At 39.8% G+C, this 16,950-nt stretch overlaps 1 protein-coding gene across 1 annotated transcript in view; it reads left to right on the top strand.

Annotated features, from left to right (window-relative positions):
• IMPG1 (interphotoreceptor matrix proteoglycan 1) overlaps window positions 1-16,950 on the top strand; it is a 56,888-nt gene that overhangs the window by 9,335 nt on the left and 30,603 nt on the right. The window contains exons 3-7 of the mRNA XM_088150340.1: window positions 2,490-2,656; window positions 2,858-2,886; window positions 9,990-10,057; window positions 11,553-11,611; window positions 13,653-13,805. Of these exons, the coding sequence (XP_088006466.1) occupies window positions 2,490-2,656; window positions 2,858-2,886; window positions 9,990-10,057; window positions 11,553-11,611; window positions 13,653-13,805 (476 nt within the window). The remainder of the gene's footprint in view (window positions 1-2,489; window positions 2,657-2,857; window positions 2,887-9,989; window positions 10,058-11,552; window positions 11,612-13,652; window positions 13,806-16,950) is intronic.

Below are 16,950 nucleotides of genomic sequence, written 5' to 3'. Positions count from 1 at the left end.
TGTCCTAAAGCAAACCATTGTTTCCTTACAGATTTTTTTAGCATGTCACACTTAGAGAACAATAGGCAATTGGGGGGGGGGGGGTTCTATGTTTGGTGTCACGTTAAGGCACCAGACTAGAAACTGGGAGACTGAGTTCTAGTCCCGCCTTAGGCATGAAGCCAGCTGGGGGGCCTTGGGCCAGTCCCTCTCTCTCAGGCCTGAGAAGCAGGCAAGGGCAAATCACGACTAGTCCAGGCAGTCACCAGGAGTCAATATAGTGTGTGTGTGTGCGCATATGTGTGTGTTTACATACACAGAGAGCAAGAGACAGACAGACATATACACATATATTTCAAATCATGTTTGTAAGTGTTCTTACAAAATGACTGCCAGAGAACCTGTCTTTTCCAAAATGGCTGCCACGGTAAGCTCCCTGCCATTTCCTTTGGCCTTCTCTTATTGCCAAGCAAAATACTGAGATGCAGTCACCCTCCAATTTTTAGATAAGTGGTTCTCAATCTTTTGTTTTTTAAGCCTCATCAATCATTTTTCCAAAGAACCTGGCTGTCAACAAGGACTTATATAAGTTTATGTGGGGGGGGGGGAGGACATTATTATAATTATTAGTTACATAAAGATTTTAAACTTTAAAAAGAAAAACTGCAATAATGCTATTGATATTCATTTCTATTCCTGTTACTATAAAACACAAATCTAAGAAATACTTTCATCGCTTAGAAAGTTTGTGATAATTGTGATGTACCTTTATATGTATTTAAGTTTGGGACAGCCTGCCAATTTTGCTTTCTTTTGAGGCTTAAGCAAGGAATCTCCCTTTTCATACTCAGGAACTGAGGCAGTGTGGCATAAGATTCCTCTGAGTTTCATTATCTTTCGCATATCTTTGTAAGAGCTGCTTTAAAGGCACCTACTGTAAGTGGCCTAGGTCATATTTTTGGAAAGTAAAACTTTGGAGTGGAGTGGAAACCAGGTTATGTTCATCCCTGCCACCGCAATAATACTTCAGCCTTCCTAGTTAGAAGTCTGTGGTCACATTTCATTGACTAGCTTTTCAATTTCATGACAAAAATAAGTACAGTAAAATTTCATTCATTCCATTACAGTTAACCATTTTGTTATTTAATATTAATATTTCCTTCTGCTATTTGGAAAATGTAAGTTACCAACACTGGCACAAAATGTTACTTTATCTGGGTGAATGATGAAGTGTTTCAGTCAAATGAAATAAGAGATTCCCCTACTCTGGAGTAATAACACCCACACATGCATTTGGGATAAGAAGAAAGTGTGTGTTCAAAATGAAAATAAAAGTTCCCCTCTTTGAGGGTAAAAATGAAGCATTTTTTTAAATCAAAATGAAAGTGAAAATCTCACTCCTCTGGGGTAATAATGAAAGATTTGATCAAAGTGAAATCAAAAGTGTTAATCCTCTGGTGTAATAATGCCTCTTTGATTTAGCATTTGATCAGAATGAAAGCAAGTGTCCCCTGCTTTGGACTGAGAAGTTGGGTCATTCAAAGCTTTGAAAGGATTCTTCACTTTGATGGAGTGTCAAAGTGCCCTTTCAAAAAGCTGCTTCAAGAAGCAAGTAAAGTGTTGCTCTCACTTCTGACAGTGAAGCTAACCAACCATGTTGCTTCACTGGGTTCTGCTTTGGAGCTCCTTCCAACCTTTTCCCCCTGGGTTTGCCAACAAGCTTCTCAGCCAAGTGTCCCAGGAAACCCTACTGGGTTGTCCATGGTGTATGCTGAAATCAGACTGTCTGGAGCCCCTTCCAGATTGATCATTAAAATCTTCGAAGAAGGGTAGCTCCAGTACAAGCCACAGGCAACCTGAAGCCATTGAATCTGAACTACCTTGGCCAGTGCTGAGGCCATGAAGAGCCTTCTCTCTCAATTCTGGCCTAAAGCAGTTTAAGGCCAACTAGATTGATGCAGTGAAACAAATTGGGTGGCTTATCTCCTTCAGCAAAGTGAATCCTGCGGTCTCTGCAATGCAAACAACTTCACTGAAGCAAATCACTTTGCGTGGGTCTATGATAAGACCCCTTACTCTGGAGCAAAAATGAGCTATTTTGAATGAATGCAAAAAAAAAATTTAAATCCCTGATCTAAGGTAATTATTCAATGTTTGATCAAGATGAAATATAAAGTTACTGTTCTTCTGGTAATAAAACAGAGCAAAGAATTATAATTTGGAGGAGGGGTGATATTCTATTTAGACTCTCTCTGAATAGCACCAGTTGAGGTTCTCTAGAAGATGCTAGAACCTTTATTTTGTAGCCTATCTACTTTTAGTTCATTTATTTATGTATTTATTTTAATGTTTTTGAATGAAGGAGCAAGAGGCATCAAGAGATGTATTACAGGTGGGGAGAGCCCTGTGTGACCTGAGATAGATATTGAAGGGACCAATTGCATGGCTGTGATCAAATTTGGCTAAAGGACTTTCTGTAAAGTGCATGTATTCTTACTGTGTTACTTCAGTTTGCCAAGAAGCCGTCTGGGAGGCTTTCCAGATCTTTTTGGATCGGATTCCAGGTACAACCGAATATCAGAACTGGGTGACAGCTTGTCAGAGAGAAACATTCTGTATATTTGACATTGGGAAAAATTTCAGTAATTCCCAAGAACATCTGGAGATAATTCAAAGGGTAAGACTTTAAAATGTGCTTTTTAATATGTAGAAATATCTGTATACAGTAGCAATACATAGAAATATTAACAAACTGAGAAAATAGGGACTTGAACTAGTAATTGAATAATGACAGACGTGATAATACATCATTGTCTTCCAATGGTTGGTTGATTAGCTTCCAAGTAATCTTCTTCTTTCTTTTAAAATCTTTTTGCAGCGAGTAAAGCATAGGACATTCCAGGATAGGTAAGTAACCAAAACAGAAAACTTCATAGTTGATGCTGCTTTTTATTAACAAATATATAGGTCATATGGAGATTTATGAGTGCTTCTACATATATAACAAATGGATTTTGTTGTACCTGATTATTGAAAATAGTATGTTCTTAGTCAACATTTTTATATTTATTCTATGACAATCAAGAAGAATGAAGAAAATCACCATGGCCTCTTATGCATGAATGATGTACCTAATTGTCAGTGAATCAGGATCATTCATGAAGAATTTATACCACAAATCCTATCCAGTTTGCAAAAACATGTGAAGTAGTCAATCTCATGTCTGATCAACTATGCAAAGCTTTGCACCAAGTTTTCTGATACAACCCCATAAGGTGGGGTTGAAACTCTTGAAGTCTACATCCCTATCTCTGTCTCCTCTCTTGATATAATGACCTTGTAGTTCTCACTGCCATCCTCTGACTTCCAGCAGTTGCTTCTACCTGGAGACCTTCCCCTTAACCTCAGTGTAAAAGAGAGATAAGGCTTCCACAGCCTATGTACCTGTAATGGTATGTGGGAATGACCTTGGGAGACAGGGAGAAGAGACACAGCAAGGAACAGTCAGATAAAAGGCAACTTAGCCCGCAGCAGGAATGTGGGTGGGGCAAGAGGCTCAGAAGGGACCTTCCCTACTTTCTTGGGCTGTAAACAGGACAGAGGAGAAAGGTACTTTCAGACTTGCAAGACTGATGTCAGCCTTGCAAGGTAGACCAGATAGGAAGCATGGCCAGATGAGCAAATTCTATTTTATTATAAAGTTACATTAACAGAATCTTGCAAGTCTGAAAGTACATTTCTCCTTCAGTTGTGATGCTGCACCTGCCACCTTGCAAATGTTCACACACACAAATACATGGATGCTGCACTGTCAAGAAAGAAAGGATTAGGATACAGAGTCTTGGAACGTGAATAAGCAAAACCCTGCCCTCATTTATGACTGGGTTCAATAAGGTAGAGTCACTGGGACTTGTCTGAACCTCTTTTTTTCAGAATGCAAAGTGGAAGGGCTAACTTCCGCCTTCCCAGATAAGGCTGGCATTGAAGCATTCATCCATTCTTTATTTACTCCCTTTTCTTTCTTACCCCTCAGTGAGTTCTGAGAAAAACAAAAGATGATGCTGGTTTGCTGATATTTAAAGGCAACTCTGATGTAAAGAGATACCAAGTTGCATAAAAACATACAAGGACTGAGTCTGTAAAGAAATGGCAGATACCAGTCATAATAAATAAATCCCTCTCCACAAAAAACAAAACATAATACAATTCTTAGCTATTTTTTCCTATTCCTCTCAAAAGTATACAATCTTTGGAACAGATATTACTTCTGTGCCAGCTTGTAACATGGAAAATTTTTCTTCCTGAAAATTCTAATTTTAATCAAAGGTTGGGGGAGAATTGTAGCTCTCTTTTCCTCACTCCCACCCTCACCCTGGCACTTAGCTTCTTGTTCCTTTTTTCCTGGATTTCAGCCTGCAGTTTTCAAAGATGAAACCTTTTGCTCTATAATAGAGAGGAAGCCATTTAGGTGACCTGTCTTTGTGCAGAACTCATGGCATGCAGCTATTCCTTGTGAGGATGAAGATTCCATGTCCGAGATAATGTAAGAGGAGAGACATGTTACTCTATGGGTTTAAAATTCAGGAGTCTGGTAGCTCAAATGCATTATTAATAAGTTATAGCTCATACTGGACAATGAAACTGCACTTTCTCAGGCACTGGATGGCAAGCTAATACCTGCATACAACTTGAAGCAGATTCCCATAAACAACAAGAAACAACAGGACAGTGATGCTAACTTGGGAACCAGACTCTGAAACAAATCGCTATTTCTACTTTGCCCCCATATCTACACCAACAGCACCATCACAAGGCCTAACAATTACACACACAAGATTAGAAGAGTCCTCATATGTTCTTCCTCTAATATGATATATGCCACCATCTGCCAGCATTGCCCCTCTGGATTCTACATAGGATAAATGGGAAAAACTTTACTCAAAAAAAAAATAATGGTCACAAGTTTGACAGCTGGACTCAAAACAAGGACAAAGTAATGTCCAAGCGTTTCAGTCGCCCTGGATACTCTATGGTAGACCTCAAAGTAACTTTCTGGAAAAAAATGGGACTTCAACCTCACCAATGACTGAGAGATTGCTGAAGTCACACACATCAAAAGTTTTCAGGCAATCTCAGAAGGTCTCAATGAAGACAATGGGTTTTTAACATATTTTGATAGCTAATTGATAAGGCACTTGTAATCTGACTCACAGATAACCTGTACCTGCATCTGTCTTCCCTCCTTTCCCTCGCCGCCTCACCCCAATTTAAATCCTACATCAGTCTAGCCATTCTATGCTTCTGATGAAGTGAGCTGCAGCTCATGAAAGCATATACCTTTTAATTGCCAGAAAAGGTGCTATCAGACTGCTGATGTCTGAGATGAATGCATCTAGATTGGGTATGTCTGGATACCCAAGGCTACCATCTTCTGAAAGCAGTCTGGCTCTTCACCAGAGAACTATTGAATAATTTACTAGTGGAAACTGAATCACTTTCATAATCCAAAATGGTTTCACTTTCTAAATAATCATGATGCAAAATAACTAAACTATGTGAACTCACGGTTGTAGTTTCTTTGAATTATCAGCTTCTGATTGCATATTCATTTTTGACGCATGATTTATTTAAAGATAGCATATTAAATGATATAACATTCTGGTTCTGACTACAATTTCAAGATGTCCAATTACAATATCTGCTCTGAGGCAATCTATGTATTAGATATTCACACTTGTGCATTTTTTAACAAAGTGGTTATCTTATGTCAGTGGTGTATTATGTAGTTACGGCATCCATATTATTCCACTCTATAAGGAGAGGGTGGAAGTTGGTATGTTATGGGTCTACTAGATGTGGGCTGCAAAAATCCCAAGGATCACTGAATGGTAGCAAAGAGTTAGATTGTTCTGTGTCTTTTCCCTGCCACCTTGTAGTCATCTGGATTTTTATAATCTGGATCAGGCGTCCCAGTATTTTGGAGTAAAAGAGTTTCTTCTTGTGTGACACTATATCCCAAAATAAGAATGCTTACATTATCATTTAATTACACAAGTTAGCAGGAGGATGCAGCATGTAAACAACTGTTATGTTCCTGTAGAAAAGATCTGGGGGGTGGTTCTGTGTGGAAAGACAAGAAAGTTCATAAATTCACAGTATATTGTTGGAGTTAAGGATTTAACCAGGTGATAATCTGACAAATATCGTAATGTGAAACCCACCACTTTTTTTTTTCTCTTATAATTCCACCATCTCTCATCCCAGTCATTGGGATGTATAAGGTATGAAAGTAAATCCCTGACACTTCAATTGGTTGCAGAGGTAAAGGTGACCTGTGCTTTTAAAATTATTCTTTCTTTGATTGTTTTTAATGAAACAGAACATTAATTTTTTTATCTCCACTGAATTCCCACCCCTGAAGATCACTCATCCCACTCCCTCCCAGAGCATTAATGTTAATAAAGATAAGAATAATTAGAGAAAGAAGTTAATACATTAGTCAGGATAAAGAATCCTATGCTAATCACAATATAATGTCATTATTATCTCTGTAAGAAAGCTATTCATCCTTGCTGTGTTTGAAATAGTCATATTTGGTCCTTTTACGTACAGGGTAGGAATAACATCTTGTGGTAGACTTGCTTCCCTACCTCACATAATAAGGAATAAAGTTGATTGCAGATTTTACATTCCGTTATTATTAATATAGTAATAGTTTGCTGAAAATTAGTATCCTATCTCCTTCCTCCCTTGTGTTAATGCACCAAAAAAGGCATCACAGGGGAGGCAAAATGATGTAAGTAGCTTTCAACACAAGCCCCAGCCTTTTCTATGTGTGTCCTAACATAGCACACACCCAAAAGGGTGAAGCTTGTGGCATGCTGGTTTTGCCATTCTGACAAAACCAGTGAGAGCCAATAGATGCTGCTGGAACCATACTGGTTCTCCCCATCACCTCCACCACCCCACATGTACAGAGTTCAGAGCCTCTTTATTCTATCCTCAAAGAAGCTATGTTGATTTGTTGACCTTCATCCCATCTATGGTAAGACAACCATGCCTTATCACTGCTTTGTATAAGAAGAAAATACCATGTTATTCCAAATCTGTGCCTAGTAGTACTAATTAGGCAATGGAAATGAGTTGACTCTACAGATTAGGACATGATTAACAGAAATAAATCACTGGTGCCTAAATAATTTAGCCATATAGTTTCTTCTTTGGGGAAAGTTCTCCTTACTCCGTGTTTACATTAAAGCAGCACTGTCTGAACTTAATTTTCCTTATTGATAGGTAATGTTAAATGCATCTTTCATGAATACTTGCTGCTCATCTATGAGAGTTACCATGAGGATTTATGCAAAACAGTGTTTTCTTGGCAGGCTTCATTTATCATGAGCACCATGAGCATATTGGAGAGCTCCATTATAGAATTGAAATGTATAGCCTACATTAAAATGTTTTAGGGAATCCTTCTCTTCTTGATTCCAGTAGGAAAGAAAACTGTTGGGTGCTGTGAACAGTTTGTGAGGTTTTGGGGATGAAAATGGTAGTTGTGTAGAAGTTCCTTCAAAATTCTGCGACAAACATAACAGAGTGCAATATAAATGTTAAATCTCTCTTGCCCTGACAATTTGTTTTCTACTTCAGAATTAATTTTTATTTTGTTGTGGTCCTTTACCTTTATTTTTAATTTGGATTTTTTTTTCTGTTTTTAGTAAATTGGACATACTTTGTACTAACTTTGGTCATATGAGCAGATCGTACTTTTCAAGAATCATGTTCAGCAGAGTCAAAAACGAGCAGAGCCATTCTTTGTCTGGGTGTCTTTCTGCAAGCTTCTTCTGTCTCTCTTTTTTTCTTTACTTTTCTCACCTCACTCTCAGTCCTGCTCTGACTTTAAGAAATGGAACCAGATCTGTGTATTGCTAATTAGGAATAATTCACAAGTGCAAATTACCTGGGCCCTTTTCAGTCAGGATTCAGGTTGGGCTATAGTCCCCAGATAGCATTGGTTTTATTTGTGGATGACCTTTGGAGGACTCAGGATGGGGGTGGTGTGTCTGTCCTGTCCCTTCTGGATCTCTCAGCGGCTTTTGATACCAACAACTATGGCATTTTGCTGGACCAACTCTGGGGATTGGGGGGCACTGCTTTGGAGTGGTTCTCCTCCTTTCTTCATGGAGGAGAGGTCCAGTCCTAGGCCCCTGTTATGTGGGGTACCTCAGGACTCAGGTCTCTCTCCTCTCCTATTTAACATCTATATGAAAACACCGGGGGAGGTCATCCCATGGCATGGGGTTTGGTATCATCAGTATGCTGGTTACTCCCAATTATACATCTCTACCCCATGCCGGGCAAGTGATGCTGTTCAGGTGCTGGCTCAGTGCCTGGAGGCTGTAAGGGCCTGGATGGAGAGAAACTGGATGTGACTCAACACTAGCCAGTCAGAGTGGTTGTGGGTCTTTGGCCCCCAAGGTCAGGAGAGTTGACATCTTTGGCTCTGGATGGGGTAACACTCCTCTGGGCAGATCTGGTGTGAATTTGGGGGTCCTCCTGGGCTCACAGCTCCTGGTGGAAGAGCAGGTGGTAGCCTTGACCAAGGGGACCTTTGCACAAATCCATCTTGTGCACCATTTGCACCCATTCCTGGATCAGGAGGCTTTGCTCACAGTCACTCATGCCTTAGTCACCTACCATTTGGATGATTGCAACATGGGGCAGCCCTTGAAGACATCCAGAAGCTGCAACTGGCCCAGAATGCAGCGGCATGCATAGTTTCCCCATGGTTCACCCAAGTAACATCAATGCTGTGTAAGCTGCATTGGCACCCAGTTGCTTTCCAGGTGCAATTCAAGGTGCTGGTTATCACCTTTAAAGCCCTACCTAGCACAGGGGCAGATTATTTGCTGGACCGCCTCTCCCTGAGGGTAACTGCCCATCCTACTAGGTTAGACAGGGTGGGTGTGCTCCAGGTGCCCTCCTTAAATGTTGCCACCTGGTGGGACCTTGAGAGCACACCTTGGTGGCCACCCCAGCCCTTTGGAATAGCCTCCTGAGATCTGAGGGATCCCTATCCCTTTAGCCTTCCAGAGGGCCATGAAGCTCTGGCTCTTCCCTGAAGCATTGGACTAAGATGGGGGTTGAGCTGAGAGCTGTTTGGCCCAGTGCCTGGGGGGGACAGGTATTTCTGTTTTTAGCTGTGTTTTAATAGATTGTTGTGAGCCACCCAGAATCATAATATGAGATAGGTGACTATATGAGTCCTGTAAATAAATACATCATAAATTATAGTAAGCAAGAGAATACACTCAAGGGATCTTTACTATTCTTCACTATTTTTACTGCCTTGCCTTGTCTTTCTATTTTGTTTCCCTTCATAGTATACCTCTGTAATTTTTCCTCTTTCAACTCTATCCTGTTCAGCTAAAACTTCCTGCTCTCTGAGAAACAGAGCAGGTCATCCTCCACTGTGCTCCTTATACCTGAATCATTTCTTTGTACTCAAGCATCACACCATCTTTTCAGTTTTCCAAGCTTTCATTCTCAAAGCCCATTTTATCTCCAGGTGTAATCCAGTTTAAACCCAAGTTGTCACATTAGCTCACATCTGTATACCTCCATATCCTCTCTGTGCTTTTCCCCCCTTGTTGAATCCAGACAAGAACGTTTCCAGGGACAGGGACCTATCAATGAACACATTGATTTCTAAAATAGAGATATTTTAAACATGAAAACAATGAAGTCTTTTTTAATTGTTAAACATATAGTGGCTAACTTGAGCAATTAGTTCAAAGGAATGCTTTCAAAAGAGTTAAGCAGTTTTGAAATTCCATGGTTTTAAACAAAAGTGATCTAAATAGAGCTCTTCTAGTGAAAGCAGTAAAATGTAAAAGCATACCTTTAGACAGAATGTGGCTTTAATGTCTAAACTAATAAGAAATGAATGCCTATTCCTCTCATTTTCATGGTCTAATTTACAGTTCTACTTATTACTTTTTTGTTTCCAGAAAAGAGGATATTTCTGCAGAAAAAGCCAGTGGCAAAAAAGTTGAAGAACCTCCTTCTGTTGTTACAGGTGAAACTAAGCATGCATTATGTCTGTTTCTATCTGTTTACATTAAGTAGTTCAAGCCCATTATTGTTTGAATAGTTCAGAGTATGGAAATGCAGTAAATAGTGCAAGTGAAATATGATAATGGAATACTTTTGCATTGTAAACCTGGTTTGAGAATATTTTACATTTTAACACTTAAATTGTAGCATTTTAACTGTGTGATATTTATCATGCCTCCACAGTGAAATGAGTTTCAAGAAAATTGCTGCGAAGCTATCCAAAAATAAATTTGCAACAGACAATCACATTTGCATAGAATTAAGTAACATATTAACAGTGGTGTGTCTTCATTAGTTGCTACAACGGTGCATGGCTGAATATGCTGATTAAATAAAAAAAATTCCCCATACCCACAGAAAATGTATCTAAACTCATGATGCCATTGATGTCGTTAGTAACTGCATGAACTTTTTTTTTAACGTAAAGGACAGGTCTGAAGTAGTCTGGGATCTTGGTAAGACAGGTCCAGGGCTTTAACTTTTGCTCCACTGTTATCCCAATCTTCACTGGATTGGACAAAAAACATCTAATTGAACGACAGATTTTTTTTCTAATGCAGATGGAGAATAGAGTCATAGAGATAGGAGAGGCCATTTGAGTCATTGAATCCAACTTCCTGCTCAGCACACAAATCCAAATTAAAGCATCTGAGGCAGATTTATCCTCCTCTTAATCACGTTCAATGTAAGGGAGCCCACTATCCCTCTGGGTAATTGTTTCCATTGTCAAACTGCTTTTCCTTATTTTTTTTCCCCCAACATTCAGATGGGGAAAGGGGAACACATTAGGGAATACAAAATGCACTGAGTCAGGGATGTTTCTGAGAATTCTGGGATGTTCTGTTTGACCTCTGGATCATGCTACTTCAGGTACAGTATGGTGATTTTGAGAAGCGAATCCTCCAAATTGGAAGTAATTCAAGGTGTCTCAGATATGGCATTGCACCTGAAACCACCTCCAGCACACCTGAAATCTTATCCAGTTTGAAGGATTTACTTCTGGGAACTGCTGGTCTTCCTCTAGAATGGTATGTTTTAGAGGGGGAATGGAATATTCCAGAGTTCAGTAGAACTTAGAACTTCCATTTCTAAGTCAGGAGTTTTACACAGTCCTTGAACATATCTATTATTTAGTTATTTATTAAAAAAACTTAATTGCATGAAAGGGATCACATTTAGTTTAACCCTTAGAATTTAATCCTAGGCACGTTTATACAGAGATGTCTCATTAAATTCAGTGGGACTTGAGTATTCATATAAGATCGCAGCTTACTCACAAATACACATACTAGAATTATATACAGCACAAGAACTGGATTTATGTTTTGATTTATAACTTATTTTTAAAAAGAAACAACTCACTTTTATTATTTTTGCTCATTCATATTCTCTTATTATTGAACAGAAAGTCACACATCAGTAGATTTCCTTAACCCTTTTCTATTTCTGCTTCCCAGTAATCTCCACAGGTACCCTTGTGAATGAGATTGTCAATGACAGCAAAACATCAGTGAAGGTGAGGAATCATTAGCATTCTCTCTACTAAGCAATTGCACTTAGTTTTCCCTACTCAGCAGTTCACGGGGTGCACTAGCTCATCACCAATACTTTTTTCCCTCTGCTCCCTTCAGTTAAAATGTACATATTGATTAGTGTCTCTCCTCTGAGCTAATTGTGAGTGATATTTCTTGCCCGTGCTTGAGGAACAGAAACAGCCATGTCCAAATAAAGCAAGGTTTTTCATCCATATTACATAACTCACTTCTTTTCTATATAGTAGAAATGCAAGATCCCAAATCCAATTCTCCTACAAGCCAACTAACCATTTCCAGAGTCTTTCTTCTCTGGTTTTAGTGCTTTATCTCCTCCCTTATAGTATTTGTCTATCTTCTAAGCCTTCCTTATCTCCCTTTGCTACCTGTAAAGCAAAAGCTACTGCTTTGATTAGCATTTCTGCTTTTATAAGGCTCTCCCTATCCAGTCCTTTGGAGATTTATTCCAAACAGATGTCACGTGCTTGGAGCCAAATTGTAGCTGGCACCTTCAGCAATATAAGCCCCAGTGATACCCATGATATCAGAAATCTACCCATGTTTGAGTAGTCCCTTCTAACTCCAGTAGGTGAATTACTTCCATCCCCTTAAGGTTAAATAGTGAGGGAGGATTTTGCTGGATGCCTTTCTTGTTTTGAATCTCCCTGAGAGCAGTTTTTAGGTATCAATTAGCAGTAAAGGAAGACATTTTCCTTCTTTTGGCCTTTCTGCTATAACAAGAACTTTTTCATATATCTTAAGAACTTTCTTAAGATATGACCACCAGGCTGTGCCCTTTTTCAGTATTCTCTGTTTTATTTCCCCTCCTTCCTTTTTTCTTTTTTTTAAATTTACAATGGGAACAAAAGTACCAGCTGACAGCAAGTACCTAGAGAGCTGCTGCCTGAGTTGGGGGTGAGGCAGCAGATCCAATGGTAGAGAGGGCCTTATTATCATGCTTTATTGAATTTATTCACATATGCTTTGCTTTTAAACAGCAGGTGAAAAAGTGTTTTTTGCACTAGCTAATGAAAAAGAAAATAAAGAACTGGAAGACTTGGGTGGAAAGAGAATATGTAGGATCTTCTGCAAAGACTGATGGGAATAACACCAGGAACACTGTCAGTTGTGTATGCAATGCACCTACAGGCTTAGCTGTGAAGCTTACTTTGATCTGCTGTATTTTAATGGTCTGTCCGACTGCTTGCATATGCAGTCCGAGTCCCAGACATCAATATCTAGGAGATCACTTTTCTCTGAGATTGATTCTGGAGCCACTGATGTAAGAGGGATTTTTTTGGGGAGGGGGGAGATATTGTTTTCCATTTTTCTATTATTGTATTATTATTCTATTTTACTATATATACTGTCAACCTCCTAAAATCCAATTGGGTTGAGGCAGCATATGAATTTCATAAATAAATAAACAAATTCATGACCCTTATATTTTTAGAATCTGTAATACAACCATGTACATCTTGAGAGGTCCTCTTCAAAATCCTGAAGCAGCTATCTGTATCCTGACGCCTTTTAGATATCCTGGACTTTAATCACTATTCTCTTAAACTGGTGCAATACAACATCATTACAAAAATAATTGGTGCAATTTTTGCACCCAAGTAGTTATCTTTGAAGGGTATACACAAAGTAGTTATAGTGCAAACTGCAACAATACAAGTGGTATGAAAAGCTTCTTCTTAAGATATGACCACCAATCTATGCCTTTTTTCAGTATTCTATGTTTTATTTCCCCTCCTTCCTTGTTTCTTTTCTTTTTTATTTATTTATGGTGGGCTCTTGGAGATTTCCTGCCCTCTTTTGTTTTTTTTTCCTTTGTTGCCTTCCCTCCTTTTCTTCCCTCCTCCCTCCTTTCTAACCCTGAGGGTTCCTCAAGCTAAGACCTCCTTCAATTGTGTGTATCATGTCTTAAGCGACTCAGAGGATGAGTTCCTTATTAGTGTATAGTGTATCCTAGAGTTGTTGAAGTGGGTTGGAAACCAATTCCCTCTTTTGATCTCTTGGGAGCTAAAGCCAGAAGTTCCAAATGCCATTTCCAAACTGCCTATGGAGCAAACGGTGGAGTTCAGTGTCACTCTCAACAACCAGGAATATACATCAGAACTGAATAACCCAGCTTCTCCTCAGTATCAGAAACTAGCAGCAAAATATCAGCTCCAGGTAAGAGCACTCCCTGATAGTAATAAAACCTATCCTTGTTGGATAAAGTGTGTTTGCTTTGAGTTTTTTAGGAGAACATCTCATACATATTGCAATTATTGAATACGTAGAAAACATGCCTCTGGTTTACTAGGCCATAGTTAAATGTACGGTAGTCCTTGTTTACTGACTGCCTTGTTCAGTGACTGTTCAAAGTGACAACAGTGCTGAAAAAATAACTTTACAACCAATGCCTGCATTTACAACCTTCAGAGTGTCCCTCAGTCATGTGATTACCATTACAGTCAGTATGCATTGTCCTGTGCCTAACCTGTTGTTTTTCCTTCTCCCCCACCCACTTGCATAGTGAAAAGATTGGAGAGAAAGGGATTACACAAGAGTAAGCAGGCACCCAATGGGGAATACACATGGAAAGGAATGCGGTGGCGCCAGCAGCGCTGAGTGCACTGGGGGCTGGGAGCTGCAAGTGCGCTACACAAACAGCCTGGTGCATTCCCCATTGTGTGCCTGCTTACTCTCTTGTAATCCCTTCCTCTCTAATCTACCCACTCTGTGAGGTGGGGGAAACAAGTGATTTCTATAGGTAATCTCTCCTGTGCCTTACCCGTTTTTTTCTCCCCCTCTCCTCACAGAGCGGAGAGATTGGAGAGGAAGGGATTACAAGAGAGTAAGTGGCCACATAATGGGAAATATACCAGGCTGTTTGTGTAGCACACTCATGGCTGCTGGCACCACCGCATTGCTTTCAATATGTAGTCCCCATTGTGTGCCTGCTTACTCACTTGTACTCCCTTCCTCTCCAATGAATGTAAATACAAACATTAATTCCATTCTTGCTAATTATCCCAGCACCTGGGTGAGCATTCCAAAGGCCAGGGGAGTGGTTAGGAGGAAAAGAAAAGCCAAAAGTGTAGAACTGATTAGTCTTATCAGTTTCAAGCCAACTATCCTAGTGCCACCTGGTGAGCATTCCAAAGTGCCAGGAAGTGGGGAAAAGGAAAGCACTGTCATAGTCAAGTGATTTCCCACTTAGTGTCCACTTTGCTTAATGACAGAGTTGCCGGTCCCAATTGTGGTGGCTAAACGAGGACCACTTGTACTTTACTGAGATAGAAAAGTGAAATTATATTTTAGACTACAGTCCTCCTTAAATTCCAAGCAACTCAGTACATTTTTAGGTTTATGCTGTTTGGGTATTTCAGTTTTACAAAAAAAGAGGGGGGAAAAGGAGGAGTATAATCTATTCACAGTTAAGCACTTTTAAATCTCATTGATTAAAGTTGTGTGCTTAAATCTTACTGGAATGAGGAAAAGTAAACTTTGGTGACTCAGACTCTTCCATCTGTTTAATCCTTCAAAATGACTGTTAAAATGTTCTAGCCACTGTCAGATTGTTACCACATGTAATGATCAATAAGAAGTGGTACATTCATTTTACTGTCACCCAAGCAAATGGCGATAGAATTTTCTTTGTGCATTAGAATAAAGATATATCTCCACACAAGCAGAGGCAGACTGTACCATTAAATTCATTTCCACCTGTTTCATTTGCCTTCTTATGGATGTCTACTCATACACTATACTTGGGTAGGGGATAATTCTCCACATCTACATTTGGGGAGGCCAGTGTCACATGTGTAATATCAAGGGTGGGGCTACTTAACTGAACTTTGTCCCTATGGAGTTAGCCCCATATTTGTAGCACAGGGAGGGGCTTAGATTAGCAAACTAACTGCTGGAGTTGTTACATTTTAAGAACCAGGGTCTTTTCATTTACCATTATGTCTCTGGACTATAAATGGGCTCTATAAATGTTCTTAAACAATAAAAAATTATGGTCAGCTCTGGTTGTTCAATGCTTAAATTAGAAATGTTCTCCCTGACCAGAAAAGTGGTCAAAATAATCAAGATATATCCTGCTGATTGTGTGGGCTATAGAGAGTGGCAAATAGCATTATTGGAAGATGATGCTTTGTAACTGGTGATTTCCCCATTTTGTGAATAAGCCTCTCCTAGCATTGGTAATGCCTGAATTAAATGATAGTCATTAACAATATGAACAGTAACTTTTATTATCTATATACTACTAAAACTCTTATGTCTGTAACGTTCAACTGGGTAAAACGGTGCATCATAGGGCAACAGTTTTTGAACCAAGGTACCTCAAATGGGCTAACTTACATAATGCATTCAAAATTCAGGACCCATTACTCCTGTGGAATTGAAATTTGGGAAATTTGCGGCTGCTTCAGCACTATTGCACAGCCATGCCACTGCAGGCAGCCTAGGCCACATGATCATCATCTGATGGGTGTATCTCCAACCTCTTTCCCACGTCTTTCTGTCACCTGCGCCCAATCGGCTGTCAGCAAGGCCTGACAGGCGAGCAATGATTGACTGCTTTGGAACCAAGGCAGGAATTTGAAATCTCTTAATGGCATTAGGTGTTGAGGGAAGGATGAGGGAGTGACTTGGATGCCTACTGGCAAGGTAAGCCTTGCTGGGGAGCACCAGTGGTTGAAGGGTGAGCCCTCTTCCTCCATCAAGGGAGGGGGCCCTTGGGGACATGCCAGAATGAGGACCAGGGGTGCAGTTTTTCTCATAGTCTGCAGCTCCTTTTGTTCCCCCAGAAAAGTGGCAGGCAGTTCCACAGGTCAGCCAAGGGGGAGGAGGAGGGCAGGACAAATGGTGCAAGCCTATATTACATGTGGAAAGGCAGGCAGGCAGGCAGGCAGGCAGGCAGGCAGGAAGGAAGGAAGGAAGGAAGGAAGGAAGGAAGGAAGGAAGGAAGGAAGGAAGGAAGGAAGAAAGGAAGATTTCTGACACTCCCTTTCAGCTTCCCACAAGCAAAGTCAATGGGAAAGCTGGCAGCAAGTCATAAGTCACTCCCACTACTTTTTGGCCCTTGGTCATTCTGTTTCTCAGTTTAGGTAAGGAAATATCTCTGAAACGGTGACCCAACAGGTCACGGGTTGTCTAGTATTATTTTAATATTACAATTTCAGTCTGTTGCAGAAAAACAACAAAGCAGTTTGAAGAATAAAAGATGCATCAATTCAAATATTTTGGATACTTCATTAATGGATAAAGTATAAGTACAGAGTACTTTATCCTGATAAAATAATTGGCATGTAATGTGAACATT

The sequence above is a fragment of the Python bivittatus genome, unplaced genomic scaffold, assembly GCF_059951505.1.
Source record: "Python bivittatus isolate LINGU-HERP-01145 unplaced genomic scaffold, Pbiv_v1 ctg000020_np1212, whole genome shotgun sequence".
Taxonomy (NCBI): Eukaryota; Metazoa; Chordata; class Lepidosauria; order Squamata; family Pythonidae; genus Python; species Python bivittatus.
This window is presented reverse-complemented; position numbering and strand designations above follow the sequence as displayed.